This window comes from Colletotrichum chrysophilum, assembly GCF_026319265.1.
Source record: "Colletotrichum chrysophilum strain AFK26 chromosome Unknown scaffold_56, whole genome shotgun sequence".
Classification (NCBI taxonomy): Eukaryota; Fungi; Ascomycota; class Sordariomycetes; order Glomerellales; family Glomerellaceae; genus Colletotrichum; species Colletotrichum chrysophilum.
In genome coordinates, this window is record NW_026517343.1 from 129,656 (window position 1) to 148,521 (window position 18,866).

At 53.1% G+C, this 18,866-nt stretch overlaps 7 protein-coding genes across 7 annotated transcripts; 4 read left to right on the forward strand and 3 right to left on the reverse strand.

Moving 5' to 3' along the window:
- Positions 1 to 477: 477 nt before the first annotated feature.
- Positions 478 to 1,887, reverse strand: COL26b_007115 (uncharacterized protein; the record flags this gene model as incomplete). The annotated part of the gene is made up of 4 exons (XM_053179918.1): positions 478 to 504; positions 561 to 775; positions 836 to 1,090; positions 1,152 to 1,887. 4 exons carry the CDS (start codon positions 1,885 to 1,887, stop codon positions 478 to 480), a joined length of 1,233 nt encoding a protein of 410 aa, XP_053036126.1.
- Positions 1,888 to 2,977: 1,090 nt separating this feature from the next.
- On the reverse strand, positions 2,978 to 5,087 carry COL26b_007116 (uncharacterized protein; the record flags this gene model as incomplete). Its single annotated transcript, XM_053179919.1, has 3 exons — positions 2,978 to 4,118; positions 4,169 to 4,414; positions 4,465 to 5,087. The coding sequence occupies 3 exons, from the start codon at positions 5,085 to 5,087 to the stop codon at positions 2,978 to 2,980; spliced, it is 2,010 nt and encodes a 669-aa protein (XP_053036127.1).
- A 2,760-nt stretch (positions 5,088 to 7,847) lies between these two features.
- COL26b_007117 (uncharacterized protein) lies at positions 7,848 to 8,729 on the forward strand (the record flags this gene model as incomplete). Its single annotated transcript, XM_053179920.1, has 4 exons — positions 7,848 to 7,890; positions 7,945 to 8,088; positions 8,142 to 8,220; positions 8,273 to 8,729. 4 exons carry the CDS (start codon positions 7,848 to 7,850, stop codon positions 8,727 to 8,729), a joined length of 723 nt encoding a protein of 240 aa, XP_053036128.1.
- Positions 8,730 to 10,886: 2,157 nt separating this feature from the next.
- On the forward strand, positions 10,887 to 11,703 carry COL26b_007118 (uncharacterized protein; the record flags this gene model as incomplete). Its single annotated transcript, XM_053179921.1, has 2 exons — positions 10,887 to 11,522; positions 11,671 to 11,703. 2 exons carry the CDS (start codon positions 10,887 to 10,889, stop codon positions 11,701 to 11,703), a joined length of 669 nt encoding a protein of 222 aa, XP_053036129.1.
- A 753-nt stretch (positions 11,704 to 12,456) lies between these two features.
- Positions 12,457 to 14,135, reverse strand: COL26b_007119 (uncharacterized protein; the record flags this gene model as incomplete). The annotated part of the gene is made up of 2 exons (XM_053179922.1): positions 12,457 to 12,884; positions 12,938 to 14,135. 2 exons carry the CDS (start codon positions 14,133 to 14,135, stop codon positions 12,457 to 12,459), a joined length of 1,626 nt encoding a protein of 541 aa, XP_053036130.1.
- A 794-nt stretch (positions 14,136 to 14,929) lies between these two features.
- Positions 14,930 to 17,173, forward strand: COL26b_007120 (uncharacterized protein; the record flags this gene model as incomplete). Its single annotated transcript, XM_053179923.1, has 7 exons — positions 14,930 to 15,008; positions 15,062 to 15,136; positions 15,190 to 15,368; positions 15,545 to 16,059; positions 16,118 to 16,321; positions 16,375 to 16,483; positions 16,661 to 17,173. 7 exons carry the CDS (start codon positions 14,930 to 14,932, stop codon positions 17,171 to 17,173), a joined length of 1,674 nt encoding a protein of 557 aa, XP_053036131.1.
- Positions 17,174 to 17,864: 691 nt separating this feature from the next.
- Positions 17,865 to 18,815, forward strand: COL26b_007121 (uncharacterized protein; the record flags this gene model as incomplete). The annotated part of the gene is made up of 2 exons (XM_053179924.1): positions 17,865 to 18,690; positions 18,736 to 18,815. The coding sequence occupies 2 exons, from the start codon at positions 17,865 to 17,867 to the stop codon at positions 18,813 to 18,815; spliced, it is 906 nt and encodes a 301-aa protein (XP_053036132.1).
- Between the last annotated feature and the right edge of the window lie 51 nt (positions 18,816 to 18,866).

Here is an 18,866-nt window from a genome sequence, read left to right on the forward strand (position 1 = left end):
ATACACACATCAGGTGAGAGGTTAGGATTCACAACCATGGCCTCCATTGTGGCATCTTGTGATAGATGAACACAAAGGAAGTGGCAGTCTATGACCTTGCGCTTGCAGTTTGGTCTCTCCCTGTGCAAACATCACATACCAGACGATAACAAAGACTCCAGGTATTAAGCCAAGATGGCCTTCTCACAAACCGAACAACAACAAAGGTGTCACACTCCAATTGAACTGTCAACTTTGAATCATAGCACATTGTGCTTCTCGAGTCCCATTACTAATCTTGACAATCTATCCGATGACCTTCTATGATGATGCAAGTCCATGCCTTTTCCAGCCCCTGCCATATGCTTGCCCCCAAACACCAAATACGAGAGTCGAGCCGCTTGCCTCTACATTGTTTGCGTGCACCGAGTCCATGAGAGTAATAACGGCCTCTCTCAACCATCCATTGTAGACCACATCTTGTCCTACGTCGTGACCTCACAGGTTTTTCTTCAAGTCATGCTCCTGAACAAGGGTTAGCAGCGAAATCCTCAGCAGAACGTCCGACGAAAGCCACTCACCGGCTTGTGACTAGTCTCGTAGTCAATGTGGACATACGCCCTCTCGACGCCAGGAAGCTTCTCAATCTTGATCTGCAGCGCCTCAGCCACGTCGTGCGCAATCTCCAACTTCTCGTGGCGGTCCATGACGATATCGATCTCGACAATGTAGCGCGGGCCACTGTGGTACGCGCGGACAGTGTCAATTTGCTTGACGTCGGGGGAGTGTGTCATCGCTGGCCAGGATTAGCAAACACCGCATATAATTGACAAACAAAAGTCGCTCAATGACCTACCGATGTAAGTGATGAGCTGCAGGAACTCAGGCTCCGCAGAAACACCAATTAGCAGCTGGAACTCCTCATAAGCAGTCCGCAGCCAGAGTCCGGCGATAAGGAACGAGAGGATGATGGCGCCCATCGGGTCGATCCACCACTTGATCTTGCTGCCCGCGGAGAAGGTGAAGATACCGAAGCCGTTGATGAAGAGGTCGTTGCGGTGGTCGCGCCAGAGGATCTCGACCTGGGAGTAGATGTGCTTGATGGACCAGCCTGTTCTCCGTCAGCATTCATCCTCCTACTTACATAGAACAGAAAAAAAGGCCAGACTCACAGTAAAGGAAGAGACAAAACTTGGTACCAAACGCAATCGCCACAGCAATCACACTGGTTAAATTAAACTCATTCGTCTCCGTGTCCGAGCCCGCCGCCAGATCCCTCGCAGACATCACAATCAGCACCAAACTCACGCTGAACATGATGAACGAAAACACAATATTCCCCGCCGTCGAGATACGCGCCCGACCAGACGGGTACTTCTGCGTGTCAACCTTCTTCACCGCGCGGTGCGAGAGCATGAGCATAATCCCAGACAGCGGATCGAACACAGAGTCGGCCATCGTCGTGAACAGCGACAGCGAGCCGGACGAGATGGCCGCGTACAGCTGCAGGGCCGACAGCACGACATTCGCGGCCAGACTGCCCTTGACGGCGATCTGGTACTTGACGTTGTTGTCGCCCTGCGTCTCTTTGGCCTCGCGCTCGTGCTCGTCGACGGACTTGAGCAGGGCGCGGATCTTTGTGTTCTGCGTGCGGTAGAAGTCCTGCAGCTTGGCCTCCTTGGCGCCGCCGCGGGTGAAGTTGTGGTGGATGCGCCTGCGGGCCGCGTTGGAGGCTGGGCGGGTGCTGAGCAGGCCGATGTCGGTTTCGGACTTGATGTGCGTGCCCAGGTTGTAAGGGTCGTTGAGCTCGGAGGAGGAGAAGGAGCGGGATTCGGGGTCGGCGCTTGCGGCGTTGAGGGAGGCGAGGTCTATGCCCGTGCTCGGGACTGTTTTTGTGATTGTGGACATTGTTGAGGTGTCTTCAAGGGAAGGAATTAGGGAGAGTAAGTGAGGATTAAGTGAGTTTGGTGATGTTGAAGTCGGTGGTGAGGTTGAGGATATCAAAGGAATTAAGAGGATGAGTTAAGGTGGGAAAGTCGACCCGGGGGGAAGAGGGAAGATGGGCAAGTCCAGTCGGGGACGGGGGGATGCAGTGGCAGGATTTGACGAGGTGCTGGGTGCCTGGGGGATATTTAAGCGAGAATGGCAGCTCGAGACCCCGGCCACTCGCGTAAAAATCCCTCCCTCTGATCACTCTCTCAACTTCGCGTTTGAATGCACCAGCTCCCAAATGCGGTTTGGACCAGGCAGAATACCGCCCGCGTTTGCCCTCTTTAGGACACCGACTTGCACATCTGGAGGGGCGATGAGATTAAGCTGAGATTTGGTCGGCTGCAAAGTGCCGTGGGGTTCCCGTCAAAGAGGGCACGTGGGCGCGAGTTGGAAGTGGAGAGGTCGCCTGGAAGACTGGTGTCGCCACGACGAGATTTTGCAAAAGGGCCTTGTGTCACTTGCGTGGGTGGTTTTTCAGTCGTTCAGGCGTTGTGTAATTTGAGTTTGCCGCCGTCAGCACCGTTGGCGTGAGGCAGCCGGTGAGCCAAGATCGCCATCATGACGTACCCTGTCCTCATCACCTAGGCGCAGCGTCTACCAACGGCGAACACGTCGTTTGTAAGCTCCCCCGCATTGAACCGGGGTGAGCTTCCTTCCATGTCCACGGCTTGCAGTAGCCGCATGCAACAGACGCGTCGCCAAGGAAGTTAGAGAAAGTCTCGATTTATTGATCACAGCACATGAGCTAAACTTGCTCTCGTGTCAGTGTTGCCGTACCGGTTTCTATGCTTGGATCTACAGCAAGTATCCCGCCTGCCGTCCAGTCCAGACCAAATCCATTCCCCGCAGACGCCAGCCATGTAAAAGGAGAGAGAAGACCGTATCTTCATGCATCATGTACAGTCGCGTGCCTAGAACGCATCCCACGTTCCCGTCTGCAGTTTGCAGAAACTCGTCCGCGGGTTGCAGAAACTCGTCCATGGCCCCGAAGTAATGAGAGCTGAATCTATTGAAGCTCCGCTTGCCCGTTGCCATTGGGGCTAGGTGTCGCCCGTTCGATAATCATCTGCTTGAACGGCCGGGCCATGGCCTTGATCACGGGCCTTACGTCTGGAGCTTCCGGTAACGAGGACAGCGTCAGAGATCGCACTTTTTCGATGGCCTCGTCTGTGTCGCTAGATATGGACGTCCGCTTGCCGTGTGTCACTGCTCCTTGAACATCTTTGCCATGTCTGATGGATCCGCTCGGTGTGGCAGGTGTGATGAGAGTTTCGTCCAGCAGCGAGTGCCATCTGACGAGATACACACCGGGCCCCGACATGCTCGGAGAGTTGCCGTCCAGTATTGTTTGCATTCGTGAGCGAGAGATGTTGTTGAGTTCTTTGAGGTAGTCGGCGTGAGCGTCGATGATCGGCAGGAGGGCTGCCTTCTTCTCTTCGGGCACCTGGTTGAAGATGCCGCCCAACCTCTCCTCGATGCTGTCGCCGTTCTTCTGCTTGTGGAAGGCCACGAGAGAATCCTTGGCCCATTTTCTGAACTGGTCCATCACCTCGGGGCAATTCTTGCTGACAGCGTGCAACCACTTGTAAAGAAGCTGCCTATTTTTCTTGAGAAGCTGAACATAGTCTTCCACCGTCGGTAAGGGTGGGTCAGCCTCATCTTTCGACTTGGCCTTCTTCGGCTTGCTCGTGGCAATGAGCTGATCAAGGAACGACTGGTAGTCCTTGACGTGATCCGACAAATCCACCTTGTTGTGCACAGCGCGGATGATAGGGTCCATGCCGGCGACGGCGTCGCGGACTGCCTGCGTCAACAGATCAGGGCTCTGCTTGCACAACACGTTGATGATTTCTTCCCGGTCGCGGATAGCGAGCTGTGCCGCATAGTACTCGAGGCACTGCTTGTGTTCGGCGTCGCTGACGTCCTCAAGTAGCTTGGGGTCGGTGGTCTCGAGAATGACGGCAACAACAGACTTGGATTCCCGCAAACTCCTGGCCCTGACGGTGTCGCGCTCGCTCTTGGGCGATTGGCAGTGTGCCTTGATGGCAGCGAGGGCGCCCTTGCTCGGGCCATCCTTGGCCTTGGATATTGTGTCAATCGTCTTTCTAAACTCGGCGCAGTCCCATCCGAGAATCACAGAGATCATCCTTTTGTCTGTCAGCATCACAGGCTTCATCGGTCAGAAATCTTGCCCTACCTTTGCATAAGATTCTGCCCGTCAGCAGCGTTGGAGGTAATACCGATCCAGTTCGAGACGCCGCCCACACTCAGCTTCGCCAGGAAGATCTTCATCATGCCCGCAATCATGGTCGCCGCATTGCCGATTCGCAGTGTTTGGCGAACCATGCCGTAGGGCACCATCTTGTGTAGATTATCCATCAGCTTGACGAGGTACTGCCCCTCGGGCGAAACGATCAAGACCTGGTGACAAAGCGTCGCAAGGCTACTGCGTGTCAGCTCCAAACCCAACACTGCTGAGAATTGAGGACGTACTGCAAAAGAATGTAGTCGCATGCTGCCCTCGTCATGGAAGAATGTGTATCAAATTCTTCGGTCTCGGCAAGGTAGTCCAGCAGCTCGTCACAAAGGTTCTCGTAGACGAGGCCATGCATCGCATCGTCCCACGCGCGCATCAGATCCCCCGCATTCTGTAAATCATACTCCTTCGGTCTTGTCGCGGGGTCGCTGACGGGTCCGCCGCCGATCTGGCCCCGCGCGACGGTCTCGATGACGGTGGACGAGGCGGTGGCCAGGGTCTTTCTAGTGCCCAGGGCGCCCTTCTCGTAGCTCTCGGAGAGGTCGGCTTCGGCGAATTTCTTGATCAGGCCCTGGACGCGGACGCGCCAGAACTCGGGCACGATGGAGGAGACGCCCGGCAGGGGCAGGATGAACGTGGTGAACAGGGATTGCAGGAGTGGCGCCGAGGATTTCGAGGCGTAGACGACGGCCTCGTCGGGTTCGCTGGCCTTGGGGGTGACTGCGGCGAAGGGGTAGCCATAGTTGTCAATCGTCTCTGGCTGCTTGAACTGCTCGACTTCGCGGTAGGTCTCGAAGTGGGTGAGGATGTTGAAGAGAGCGCTCGTCTGCTCGGCAGTAAGGGCTGAAGAGGAGGCCATGGCTGCTTTCTCACGATGGCGCAGCGGCCATCTGTGTCCTCAATCTGAGCTTGGAAGAGTCTGGTACTCCTGGATGGTCGCTTTGCTTCGTAGATATAGATGTTGGTGTCGCCCCTAAGAATGCGAAAACGTACTGCTGCAGGAATTCTATGTTGTGGTAGCGAGGTATTTCGGTTTGGGAAAGTCCCCGCGATGCGATCGTGTTCGCTGCGCAGCTGCTTCAGTGCTTCGGTGCTCCGGCGAAACTGTGGGCCAGGCGCTGTGACGTCACCTGACTAGTTGCGGTTAAATCCTTTTTTCCTTTTTCTTTTGGAGTTCTCACAGGAGGAGCTGGTCCGGGGGGCATTCACACTTCTTATTTGTTTCTCACAATTAAGCACCAGGAGCACCTCTGCTAAGGTATTCATGGATCCAATGTTTCTAACCTTGGAACATGGCATCTATGCGACCCCGGCCCGTCCCTGTTCCCCTCCATTAGCTTGGGCGACCCTTAGCTTACCTTAGCCCACAGCAGCTCGGCAATCTGGACCTGCATGGGCCCAGATCTTGTGCTTCTGCAGCACAAACCAAGCAAAAGCTTCTGACACAGACACAACACAGCTCACAGCATGTGCAGCGCCAATCTCCCGAGGCATTTCTCGCGCCTGGGTTTTCAGCTTGAGCAGCTGCATGCATCACATCACGTATGTGTCATTCAATGCCTTGTGCTTTGAAGGTTTCATGGCAGACCAGCACCCATTGGGTGTCTCATCGCATTGTTGTCTTTCATGGTACTGAACAAGTCGCTTAGAGGAGTATTTACACGATTTTGGGGATGGAGTGGCATTCTAGCATGTTGTGGAATAGTGCTCTGGCATTCCATCAGCAAACTTGCAACCTCATTGTGCTACTAACCTGAAGAGGTCCGGACTTCCTGTCAGATAAAACCATCCTCCAAAAATCCTCCGAATGAGACGACCGGGGCTGACTCAAGCGTGGAACTGTAACTCAAACCACGCGTAAGAGCTTCCGAAATGTCAGCCCGTCGCGTTCCAGCGTCCCTCCGGCTTCTTCAGCTCGTGTTCGGTGACCCGCGGCCGGCTCGCACTCCCGGGTCACAACGCCGCTATCCGTATGCGAGCTCTAGGACCCCCCGCATTCAGGCGGTTTCGCGTTTCAATGCCAGGAAAGTCAATGTGCTCCCCCCATTGGAGGACGCGTCTGTGTCCGAGCACGAGCTCATTGCTTCATTGGGGAACACTCTCTCAACCGTACTTATCAAAACGTCATGGCAATAATAGCAGGCGTCGAGAGTGTTCGTCTGGGGTGGCATCGACGTGGTGGATCCGGCAGCCTGGGTCATTCATCATCGCTGCCAGGGCGATCATCCACTGTCAACGGTTTCGTCAGCGAAGGTCGACGAGCTTACCAACAAGAGCAACCGCTTATCTGCCAAGCCTGTGGGTTGAAACTTTATGCCCATAATCTCAAACTCAATGCCTTTTGAATGGAGGAAATCCGTGCCGCGCATCTGCTCCGGGACTGCTTCATGGTCCGCATAAGAATGCGAGAATCAGCCTCATAGAAACGCGTATGCCCGTCATTTCAGTTAACAAACATCAGTCGATGTCACAAGCTGTCAAGAACTCTCTCTACATCCGAGGCCACGCCTGGCAGGTGTCTGCCATTTGGACGTCGGACAATCAGATGCACCGAATGTTTTCCGCATTATAGACTGCTGGCTCCATCACTCACAAAAGAAGACGTGGTTGCAATGCTGAAGCAAACGAACGGATGGAATACCGGTAGCAGCTTAGGACTCCGGGCGCAGAGGCTGGTCAACAGCGACAGCTTGGCACCAGCTTTGCTGCGAGGGAAATTTCGTCCATTTTTCCAGCTTGGCTAATCTTGAAAGGTCAACCAATTGCCCTCAGCTCATCGTCGCAGTCATTATTCGGGCCTCATATCAATAAGGCAGAAAGCCTTGTGCATACCAAACTACACAGAATAGAGAATAAAACAAAAGCCTTGTGCATACCGCAGCGAGTCTTTGCCTCAAGCTTCAATTCCCAAAGCTTGACCGATGGAAAGGGACCCATTCGAATCACGCCCACCCACATCGGAATTCCAATCAGCACTTGATCATTTCCTCCCCGGATCAGACGGACCCCTTCATTGTCAAATCCCCCGTGGGGTATCCATCCGCCCGGGTTCGTTCGGTCGGTGATCGGCCGAAAGCTTAAACCGCAACTTTTCGGGCCTCATTTCGCCGACGAATACCCACCGCCGTCCACGAATGAAAGCAATTACCCCAAACATTCACTCACCGTCAGTCGGAGAACTATCGTACATACAGTTAGCGGTCCCGCCTCAGAGATGAACCCTCGTGGGAAAACGGCCGTGGTCAGGGTGCTACGCGGGGAACCTGCCAGGGGCAGAAGCCATCTCCGCAGAGACCGCTGCGGGGGAGACGATGCCACCTCCAGATGCGCCTAATTGCCGAGATCCGTTGTCATGACATGGTCGGACGGGGCGACCGCAATAAAAAGAGAGCAGGTTCTCGTGTTCTTGGCTGGAAGATGTTTCTGTGCACCCAGTCTGTCACTATTGCCCAGCACAATCGTCGGAGTCCCGATTAATCATCGAAAATGAGGTTCTCTTTGACTTCACTGCTGCTCTTAGCGAGCTCTGCGTTGAGTGTCTCGGCGCAATGCGACGATGAAGTCAAGCACACCGTCTGGCTTGCGGGCGACAGCACCATGGCACCCGATGGCGGCCACAATGGCACAGAGGGATGGGTTAGTGGAGCTTTACACCCTGGACTGTGTGTACGACACTAATATAATCAATTAGGGCCAATATCTGCATTATTCCCTAGACTCTTCCAAGATCCGAGTCAACAACTCTGCGTATGCCGGCCGAAGCGCGCGAACATTCACGAGAGAGGGACGTTTCCAGAGAATTATCGACGAGATGAAGGCAGGCGACTGGGTCGTCATTGAGTTTGGACACAATGATGGGCGTACGTGTTGATACCCCAGAACTTTTGAGCGTGTCTGACGAAAATTCCACCAGCGGGCGACCCAGCCACGGATGTGAAGAGCCGCGTCGACTGCCCCGGCATCGGCAACGAAACATGCACCGCCATCTTCAAGTAAGCCAACTTCCCTTTGTCAACCCCACGTTTGATCTAACATCCCATTCAGCAACGCAACCGAGATCGTCCAGACGTACACAACCTACCTGCGCAACGCCTCCTCCATCTTCCTCTCCCTCGGCGCAAAGGTCGTCATCTCCACCTCGACGCCCACGAACCCCTACCAGACCGGCAACTTCACATGGACGCCCAGGATCTACTCGTGGTACTCGTGGTACGTCGTTGAATCGCTGGGCGGCCCCGCGGCCGGCATCTACTACGTCCCGCACGCGGACTACTGCGTCCAAGCCCTGAAGCTCCAGGGCCCCGAGGCTGCGGTTGCCGGGTACCCGATGGACAACACGCACATGGCCCCGAAGCTGGCGGACACGTTCTCGCAGGCCTTCGTCTTGGGCTTGAAGTGCGGGACGTCGCCGCTGCAGCAGTATATTGTCAACGCCACGTCAAGAATTGAAGGCCCTGCGTTGGGGACGTGTCTGCCTGTAAATGCGACGTTGCCTATCTAGGCTGTGTGAGCTTGGGGATTAGACGCAGGCTGAGATACGTAGAGACATACAAGGCACGCTTGTCTGTAAAAGATCAGTTAGATGGGATCATCACCATGTGCAAAGGATTAATGAAATCACTAGAAACTCAATGGGACTCTCAATTCAGGGCGTGCTATATGATTTCGAGATGGAAGGAGTGTTCCGGGCCACACGTCAAGACCCCGAGAAGGCGTGAAACTCACATTCTTTCAACACAGTCATTTAGTCATCGGAAGGGCGATGGTCCTCCAGAGAGCCTATCGAATAGGATTCATCGACGCCCAAAAAGTCAGTAGAGGGAGCGAAGGAGTAGGCGCGCTGGCAAGAAGAGCAGCAGACCAGGGTAGTACGGCGGTCGCGCTCAATAACCATGCATGAGATGCCGTTTTTGTAGGAAGGGCAGTACACGTAGTCGGACTGCGACTGAGAGATGGTGTTGCCGCATTGGCGGCACTGGGTAACGTAGAGAACGTAGTTGCACATGGTGATGTTTGAAGGGTGGCTGATCTATTTGCTGATTCGATGTCCGGGCGAGGTTGAAGCGTAGATGGATGTAAGGTAGGTAGCTGATAATGTTTATTTGGTCTGATGAGGCTGAGAGATGCAATCAAGTCGGAAGATGATCTCTCTTAAGTATGCTCGCCTGCGCATCTGGACACGCCTTGATGTCTAAAACCAGCGATTCTGGTTCAAGACAAGTATCAGGTTACACCAAGATTGTGAAGTCAACTAAGGCATTGTATTGTCCTCCCTTTTGAAAGAGTGAGTAAGTCAGGTAATGGCAAGTTAGCTGATTCAAGGAAGTGGGAGCAAAGAAGTTCTTTGTCGCAGGCAAAAGTCTCGTTCACTGTGCAATGCATTTGTGAAGGACTATTGGCCACCTCACTCACTATGAGCAAATCTACAGGTGGATGTGCTCCGCTACTTTTTTTTTTTTTTGATCCCCTCATGTTTGTCTCTCTTAGCAATATCCCACTTCAAGACCTGACCGACTTTGAAGTATGCCTCTGGCCATATCGTCGATAAAAATGGGGCCGAATCGTCGAGCCGGAATGTTCGAGGCTCATGATCGGCTCCCATGAGTACCTTATGAGAAGCAACCTGGAAGCCACCGATGGTGTTATTGTGAGAAGTTGCCCTCTGAACCAGCCGGAAACTGCGTAGGTAGAGTCCGCGCTGGGGGCACTACAGCTCTGTCGACCCCACCGAGGTCGCCAAAATACCAGCTGACTAAGGCGTCACACAGGACTCATCAGGGGATCAAGTCACCTCGGCGCGAACAGCCAGACCTCATCCCTTTCAAATCAAAACACCGACATGTCGGACACAGTATCGTCGGGGGACAGGAGACGAAGATTCGCCAAGGTAAGTCCACTTTCAACAACACTCTTTTCATACTAACATATCGAGCAGGCATGCGATCTCTGCCGCGCCAAGAAAGCGAAATGTGATGGCACCAGGCCTGTCTGCAGCAGATGTCAGGGTCTGCAGGCATCCTGCAACTACGCCGACGTTAGCAAGCCAACACGACGACAACGACTCCGTCAGCGAGCTGGTCAAACCGCTGCTCCAGATCTCTCCCCCATAACGCCGCATCATGGCACTATTATAGGACGGAATGAAGTCCTAAACCCTGGTCAGCGCCAGAGGCCAAGTTCGTCTGCCCAATTAAGCTCAAGTTCGCGATCAGAACGCGTGGGCAGTGTGTCTCCGACTGAAGCCACACCCTCCGAGGACCCATCAAAATCAGGTACGTCTTGCATAGAGATCTGTGACTTGACCCAGGCCTTAGATCGCGATGGCTAAAATGAAACAGGCCGGGACTCGTTGATGGGGGCAGGGCGAGACTTGCGGTATTTCGGTACGGTCGTCTTGTATCTTACTCCGGAGCTTTCAGCCATATACTAACACGGCATAGGATCCTCATCAGCAATTTCATTGCTCCGAGCTCAACCCGTACCAGTGGAACTCCCAACCACTCGCGAAAAGGCCGCGCGACCCGATTCTGAGGCGGGGCCCTGGTCTCTCTGGACTCACCCAAAACTACAGGGCGTCTTTGAGAGAAAGCTACACTGTCCACTCCCACCATGGACTGAGGCTTTGTCATTGGTGAATGCATTTTTTGAGCACGAACACATGGCACTGCCTCTTTTCCACCCTCCCGCCTTCATCGCTCTTCTGGGACAACAGTACTCTGTAGAGACGGAAAGCAGTCCAGCTTGGTGGACTGCATTCAACGCCGTTCTCGCAATATCCCATCGCAAACGTGTTGAAGAAGGTACTTCGACGGATAAGGAGCTCATGTGGAGTTATGCGGCAAACGCTCTGGATACTGTTCTCGACATTCTCCTCAGAGCCACACAACTCATGTCCGTCCAGGCTCTGTTGACTCTCGCCTGGTTCTTCCTTGGAACCCCCAATCCTCAGCCCAGCTTCATGCTGGTGGCAAATGCCATTCGTCTCGCCCACTCTATCGGACTTCACAGAAAGAACTGCGGCACCTCCCTGAGTCCGCTGGAAAGGGCGACAAGAATCAACGTATTCTGGCTGGCGTTTTCCCTGGATAGGGAGCTGAGCCTACGCACAGGCAGACCTCCTGCACAAGACTTCGGCGACTTTGACGTGGACCTGCCTGATCTTCAACTGCAGCCTGACTTTACCAACAGCAGCTCCATGCCTGCATCATCGAAGGTCTTCTCCGCCGGGACCCGGCTCGCGGTCATCCAGGCGAAGTTATACTCAGAGATCTATTTGAGTGAAGGCCTCGAGCCAGTCGACATCAAGAGGAAAACCACAGATCTGCATCGGGATTTGGAGGAATGGCGTTTATCATTTGCTCTCTGCCCAAATTTGCAAAGATACCCGGAGCTAACGAAGCAAGCTTCAGTTCTACGTCTCAATTACACATACCACCACACAGTCATCCTGGTTCATCGAGCTCAAAGCGATCTAGAATGGAAGAGGTCCAGCAATTCCGAAAGACCTCGGACGCCCTCTTCTAAGTCCATCGAGCGCTCACTTGAAGCCGCAAGGTCAATATTGAACATCGCCTCCTTCGTCTCAGGAACTTGGAGAAGTTTCTTATGGTAAGTCAATGACGGATGCTTCATTCAAACTTTACATTCAAACTTTAGGCGCTCCACAGCACTGACAATTGTGGACTCCAGGGACGTTATCCCAATAAATGTGACAGCCATCATCATTCTGTCTCTCCGCCTACGGCGTCGACCAGGCGTCTCCACTGCAACGGACGACCTGGACCTCATTTGTGACGGCGTCAGACGTCTCATGTCCCTTGAACACGAGGAAACGGAGTCATACCTGAGACCTGTTACGACAGCTTGCCTGGGCGTCTACAATGCTGCTATCAAAGCTGTCAGGTCGCATGTGACTGGGACAGCAGAGAATCTCGATATTGACCCAGAAAGACCCGTAACAGGACTCAACGGCACTCAAGCTGACTCGGAACGCCGGACCTCAAGCCTCAGAAACTCTTTGCAAACAACGCCGAGAGCCACTTCCCCCTTCAGATTTGAGCCGGAACCCGACCTGGTCATAGACGCGCAGACACCCCTCGTCCATACCAACTTCATATCAAGGGATCAAACAATGACGGACAGAGAAATCGTGCCTTGGGAATTTGAATATCTTTTAGGCGACAACAGCTTTGATCCCCTCGGATGAACTTCATTGAGGGCTATAAAAATTAAGACACCCATTCAGGCTTCGATCGACCCCTTCTTCCTGTCGGCACAACCCACCCGAGTTTGGTTGATGAGAATTTGAATGAGGGTGCTAAAACCTTGATGTCATCCTCAAGACCATACTCTTTCCCGGACATGTCCCAGAAGTACTCAGGGTGTGTGAAGAGATCGGGACGGATCTTCTGCCACGATGCGTGCGTCTTCCCAACGAGGATGCTCATGTCATCGGAATGGCGTGGTAGAAAATCAGGGTCGCGGGCACGTAGCTCCCACTGCTGGTCCTCGGAATATAAGCCAAGCTGATAATACCAGATGTTGTACTGGGTCAGGCTGATGTCAATGTCAAAGGTGACGTCGTCTTTCGTGCGCGCCAGCAAGGCTTGGACAGCAGCCGTGGCACCCACCAGTCCAGTCTGGTAGTCGGAGTTGGCTGAAGGATGGTTAGTTCATTGGAGATCATGGGGAGGCAAGAGATATACTTACGAAGCAATGGAACCACGGCCTCGTCAAGTCCGAGGAACTTGCCTTGCAGATACGACAAGCCCACCAAACAATCGCTGATCTGCTGCCACCCAGATCGATGGGCGAGCGGGCCCTTGAAGCCGTAGCAGTTCTCCCGCATGTAGATGAGACAGGGACTGAGCTTGCGCAAGGTGGCACTGTCAAACCCCAGCTTCTTCAACACCCCAGGGCGGTACCCGTCTACAAGAATGTCCGCGTCCTTCACAAGTTCCGCAAACGCGCTTCTTCCCTCGTCCGTCCTGAGATCCAGGTTGGTGTCCCTCTTCCCCGTCTGAAGGTCTACCATTGTCGGTGCGTACTCGGGCAGCTTGTCACAGGACACCCGGAGAACATCAGCCCCAAGAAGGCTCAAGAGCTTGGAGACGGCCGGGCCTGCGATGACGCGAGAAAAGTCGATGATTCTGATGCCGGCGAGAGGCTTGAAGCCAGATTGGTCCTTTACCTCAGGCCAGCCTTTCCGCGGTGCCGGGATCTTGCTGGCGCTCCACAACGACTCTTTTGACAGGATCTTGCCATGCTCACTGCTGAAGAACTCGTCGGGCGTGTAGCAAATTACACCAGCTTGCTTGTACTGCTCATTGGCAGTCTGCTCGATTTCCTTGGAATCCCACTGGGCGACCTTGTCGCTGTAGATCTTGATCGCCTCCTCTGGGCTAACGTCGTCATCACTCACATCCATCATCTTCATCGTGGGCTCGGCGTTCATGGACCCGTGCAGGTGGTACCACCGCCCATCCTTCGTCTGGTACACATTGGTCGCGTACCGTCTGATAGGGTCAGACATCCGGTGCAGATCCATCTTGGAAAGCTCCTTCATCATCTGGGGATGCTGCACGAACGACTTGCCGCCGACTCTGGGGAGCAAGACGGATTCCAGGAACAAAGTCGCGGCGTCGGTGTTCACCTGGACATCCTGGAGCTCGATGCCGTACCTCTCCGCGGCGGCGACGTTGGCTGCTGTGGCCAGGAGGGCTGTAAGAGAGGCGCATGACTCCGTGATCTTCAACGGGGTGAGGACGAATGGTTTGTCGTCGTCTGCGACGAATTTGACTTTCTTGGCGGCGTCTTTGAAGGAAGGTGGGAGATTGAGGCCAGGGTCGGCAAGTAAGACGTCGTTCAGGATGCGAGTTGCCTCGGCGGAGATGGTGTAAGATGACATGGTGGTTATTGCTGACCAAAGTTGGACTTTGATAAGTCCGAGAGTCCGCAGAACGTTTTGCTCTCTGGATGCACGCCATTTTAATGAAGAAGATTCACACCGATACTTGCAGTCATGATACGGAAATCGTTCACTAGTCCGAGTCAGAAGACCCGTACGGTCCACACTGTTTCATGGATGCCAAAACTCCGGTGGTGGGCAACTTCGACTTACATACCTCGGCCGAATGCAACCGTTGTCTGACGGGTTTCGATATCGGGCTCGACGTTGGTACTGTTTGCTTGACGTAAGCACGCTGTTTTTGGGTGATCTTAAAAGCCAATATCCACTTCTTTCCAACAACATTCTCATTAGTCCAGGATCATCAACATCAACTCTTCAGTTTTGTTGGACAGCGCACCGCTTGTACAAGCCGAGGCATCGTTAAACGCCTGGGCCACCCATTATGGGGTCGGAGTTCTGGCACCGGAGTTTTAGGGCGCGGAGTTCTGGCATTGGAGCTTGGGCGCCGGAGTTTTGGGCTAGTTGAGATCGAGCCCACTCCATGACGTACCAAAAGCAACCCCAACGACAACCACGTAGAGCGGTCGCATACTTCGGACTGTTTAGCCGAGAACATTGATTGGAGACGAGTCAGAGAAGTCCGTGTCAGTCCTGATCCTAGTGCTCCGCTGTATTGCTTTAAACTCATCACCGCCTCAATTCGGCATCGATTTGATAGCCGGGAGGAATAAGAGCGCAGTTCGTACATCTGTCATTCCATACGACTCCGGAAAAAGACCCCGCGACTTACAATGGCTTCAAACGACAACTGGAGAACTGGGGCGAAGGGCATCAGGCCTGTTCGGATAGCGAACTGCTCTGGCTACCATGGTAGGGCCTTGTCAGCTATGCGTCCCGCTCAACTGTACTAACAAGTCTTACAGGCGACCCGCCAAGAGAAATGTACAAACAGGCAACTCTCGGAGATGTCGATTTCATCACCGGCGATTACTTGGCGGGTATGTCCAACTCGTTATTCCCAAGGGTCTGTAATATGCTAATGAGATCTCAGAGGTGAACATGGCCAACAATGCCGAGGCTTACGCACAAGCAAAGCATAACGGCTATGAAGAGACTGCCTGGGAAGGCTTGCTGCAAGCTATTGACGTTATTGCGGATAAACGCATCAAAGTTGCGATCAATGGAGGGGCCCTAAATGCCGGAGGCCTTGCCTTGAAAGTGGCCGATTTGGTGTGTAACTCTAACCCCATAAACTCGGTTGAAAACTGACCCCGGTCAAGGTGCGTGAAAGAGGCTACGACCTGAAAGTCGCCCATGTCTCTGGGGATAATGTCCTACCGAAATTGGGAAAACATATGCCTCTGCAAAAAGAGGAAGCGCTGACTCATCTTGACTCTGCTAACCAGCATGTCACCTTGACTTCCGAGTCTTTCATGTTCACCAAGAAAGACAGAGAGCCAAGAGAAATTGTCTCAGCCAATGCCTATCTCGGCGCGCATGCCATCTATGAGGCCCTGCAGAAGGGCGCCGACATAGTCATATGCGGCCGAGCTTCGGATGCGAGCCCCGTCATCGCTTGCGCGTGGTACTGGTGGTCTTGGAACAACACGAGCTACGACGAAATAGCAGGGGCTCTCGTCGCCGGGCACTTGATCGAGTGCTCGGCTTATGTCACTGGTGGGAACTTCTCCGGGTTTGAAAATTTCGACCTCGATCACTTCGTCAACCCGGGCTTTCCAATTGCAGAGATTTCAAAAGACGGAACATGTATCATTACGAAGCATGCTGGTACAGGTGGTATGGTGACTGTTGATACCTGCAGAAGCCAGCTTTTGTACGAGCTTCAGGGCAATGCCTACCTCAACAGCGATGTCAAGGCATACTTGAACGATGTTGTGATGGAGCAGGTCGAGGAGAATAGGTATGCTCCAACCAACTCGACTGTGAATATTCGCACAGAGATACTTAAGCCCTTGCAGGATTCATGTTTCTGGTATTCGTGGTGCTCCGCCACCTGATACCACAAAGCTTGCTGTCTTTTACAAGGGTGGCTATGAGCTCCAGGCTCTGTTCAACGCTACGGGTCATTCTTACGAAAGGAAGGCTGCCCTCTTTGAAAAGCAGATCAGAGCTCTGATCGGGGATACCACTTTGAAAGACTTTGACGTTTTGGAGTTTCAACGGTATGATATCCACGGATCAACCCGACATCTCTTCTAACAGAGTCCTGCCTCAGCATTGGTGTTCCTGCAACGAATCCGATGAACCAGAACAGCAACACAATTTACATCCGCGTTTTTGCCCAGTCAACCAAGGCAGATGCCCTCAACGCGATCAACCGCGCCGTGCGTGACATCTCTCTGCGGCACTATTCTGGTTAGTATTGCGTATCTTACACTATAACATTACCGAACACCGAACGGTATTACTGAATGAGAATGCTAGGTTTTCACGCCTCTTTGGACTTGCGTGCGTTAGCTCCACGTCCTTATCTTGCATATTATCCCGCGCTGTGGCGGCAGCGCGGTCTTGAGGAGCGTTTCCATTTCGTGAATCCGGACGGCACAACAACATCCTACGACACGACACCACCGCCCAGGTTTGAGGATCTTGGCGATCGTGAATCATATGACACCAAAGCACCTGTGAAGATCCAAGGCGACCTGAAGACCATTCGTCTTGGTCAAGTTGCGCATGGGCGCTCCGGAGACAAGGGGGCCAATCTGAATTTCGGATTGTATGTTCAAACACAGGCTCAATGGAACTGGCTGCGTTCGTACATGTCTCGCGCCAAGGTGCAAGAGATGATGGGGGACGATTGGCAGACAGACTTCTCCATCGAGCGAGTTGAGTTCCCGGGCATTTTCGCCGTGCACTTTGTTGTGTATGGTATCCTTGGGCGTGGTGTCAGTAGCACTAAGCGACTGGATGGATTCGGCAAGGGATTCATTGACTACTTCCGGGACAAGGAGGTGGAAGTCCCGGTCTCTATCTTGGACGCACCGATCAGTGGCCTTCAACCAAGTAGACTCTAGCTCTATTGTCTCGGCAATTGTGATATTTGTCAAAAGAAAAATCATAAGTTGAGAAATCATCATAAATTCAGAATTTACAAATCACAATTTCATTCATGAACCATTGGTTCATCCCATGTCTATCACCGAGTGTTTAGCTAGCATTCAGCATTGAACGGAGTTGGGAGAGTTTACGGGAATTTCCTGGTCCCCGACACCCCGAAACCGATCCAAGAACGGCAATAGTACCGGAATTTCTTACACACCATGTTACCCCTAAAACCGGAAAATCGTCATTCAGGCGGCCAGCTGTGGGATATTGCGGGGTAGAAATACACTATGTTTATATATTTCCATGCTGATCTTGAGCTTCCGAGTCTCGTGAAGCTACGACGTTATTGCTTAGCCTGAGTCTGCTGAGTTAGGTCTCATTACTATCAAGTCAAACCTACCAGCAGTTTCAACTCGACAAGACCTTGTTTTAAATCACAAATATGGAATATGACACCAGAGAGAAGATTGAGCCGTTGGGAACCATTGAGTATGTGACCACTAGTGTTCAGAATTTCAGTTCTAAATATCGAATCTGCCAAGCACTTCGGTCTTGAATCAGGAGCTAACGTTCAGACAGTCCCGAGATTGATGCGGTTGGTGAGGAGTCTAGACGCTTTTGTCATCTTACTAATATAACCAGTTCATCAAAGCCCACCCAATGCCTTCGTTTGGCGGGACCCAGGATGTGATGCGAGAGATGATGGAGGCGGCAAAGACTGCCCGGAAAGACTCGGACATCGAATACTCAATCAAAATCACCATGAGAGATGGCTATCAGTCTGAGACTCGCATCCACAAGCCCCCCTCCCCAGATGGGAAGCACCCGGTTCTCGTTTTCGTCTACGGGGGTGGCTTCATCATGGGAGACTGCACTCAACTGAGCCCCTACGCGCGCATTGCTGCAAAGCTGTTCAACGCCGTCGTCGTCAACATATCGTATCGCCTGGCGCCAGCCCATAAGTTCCCGACGGCGCCCAACGATGTCTGGGACAGCCTCAAGTGGATTGCAGCAAACGCGCATACCTTCGGCGGCGACCCGGCTATGGGCTTTATCCTGGGAGGAGCATCTGCTGGCGGTAATCTGGCCGCAGTCACAGCTCAAAAGTCCCTCGATGAAGGGCTCAGCCCACCCCTCACAGGAGTTTGGCTCTCAATCCCCTACATACTAGAGGAAGAAATCGTACCTGCCAAGTACAAGGACGTTTGGTTCTCGAGGGAGCAGAACGCGGCAGGACCGGTCATTGATAAGGCCAGTATGGAGTCCATGGGGCTTGCTTACTCCGCAGACATGAAATCGCCTGACCTCTCACCTTTTAATGCCAAGGATCCTCACAAAGGCATGCCTCCTGTCTACTTACAGGTCTGCGGTACAGACCCGTTGAGAGATGACGGTCTGGTTTATGAGAGAGTTTTGAGAGATCATGGGGTCAAGACTAGGTTGGACGTTTATCCCGGAGCTCCTCATGGTCATATCATGTTTCCTTGTAAGCTGTCCACCAAGTGTCATTTTGATACTTTTAACGGCTTAGCTTGGCTGCTGGGAAAGGAAACTCCCAACCAGGAAGTAATCACGCAAGAACTTGCCGTGAACCCAATCATTTCAGTATAGATGCATTTCCATACAAACCAGCAACCAAACCAGGCGAATCAAATTATGCAA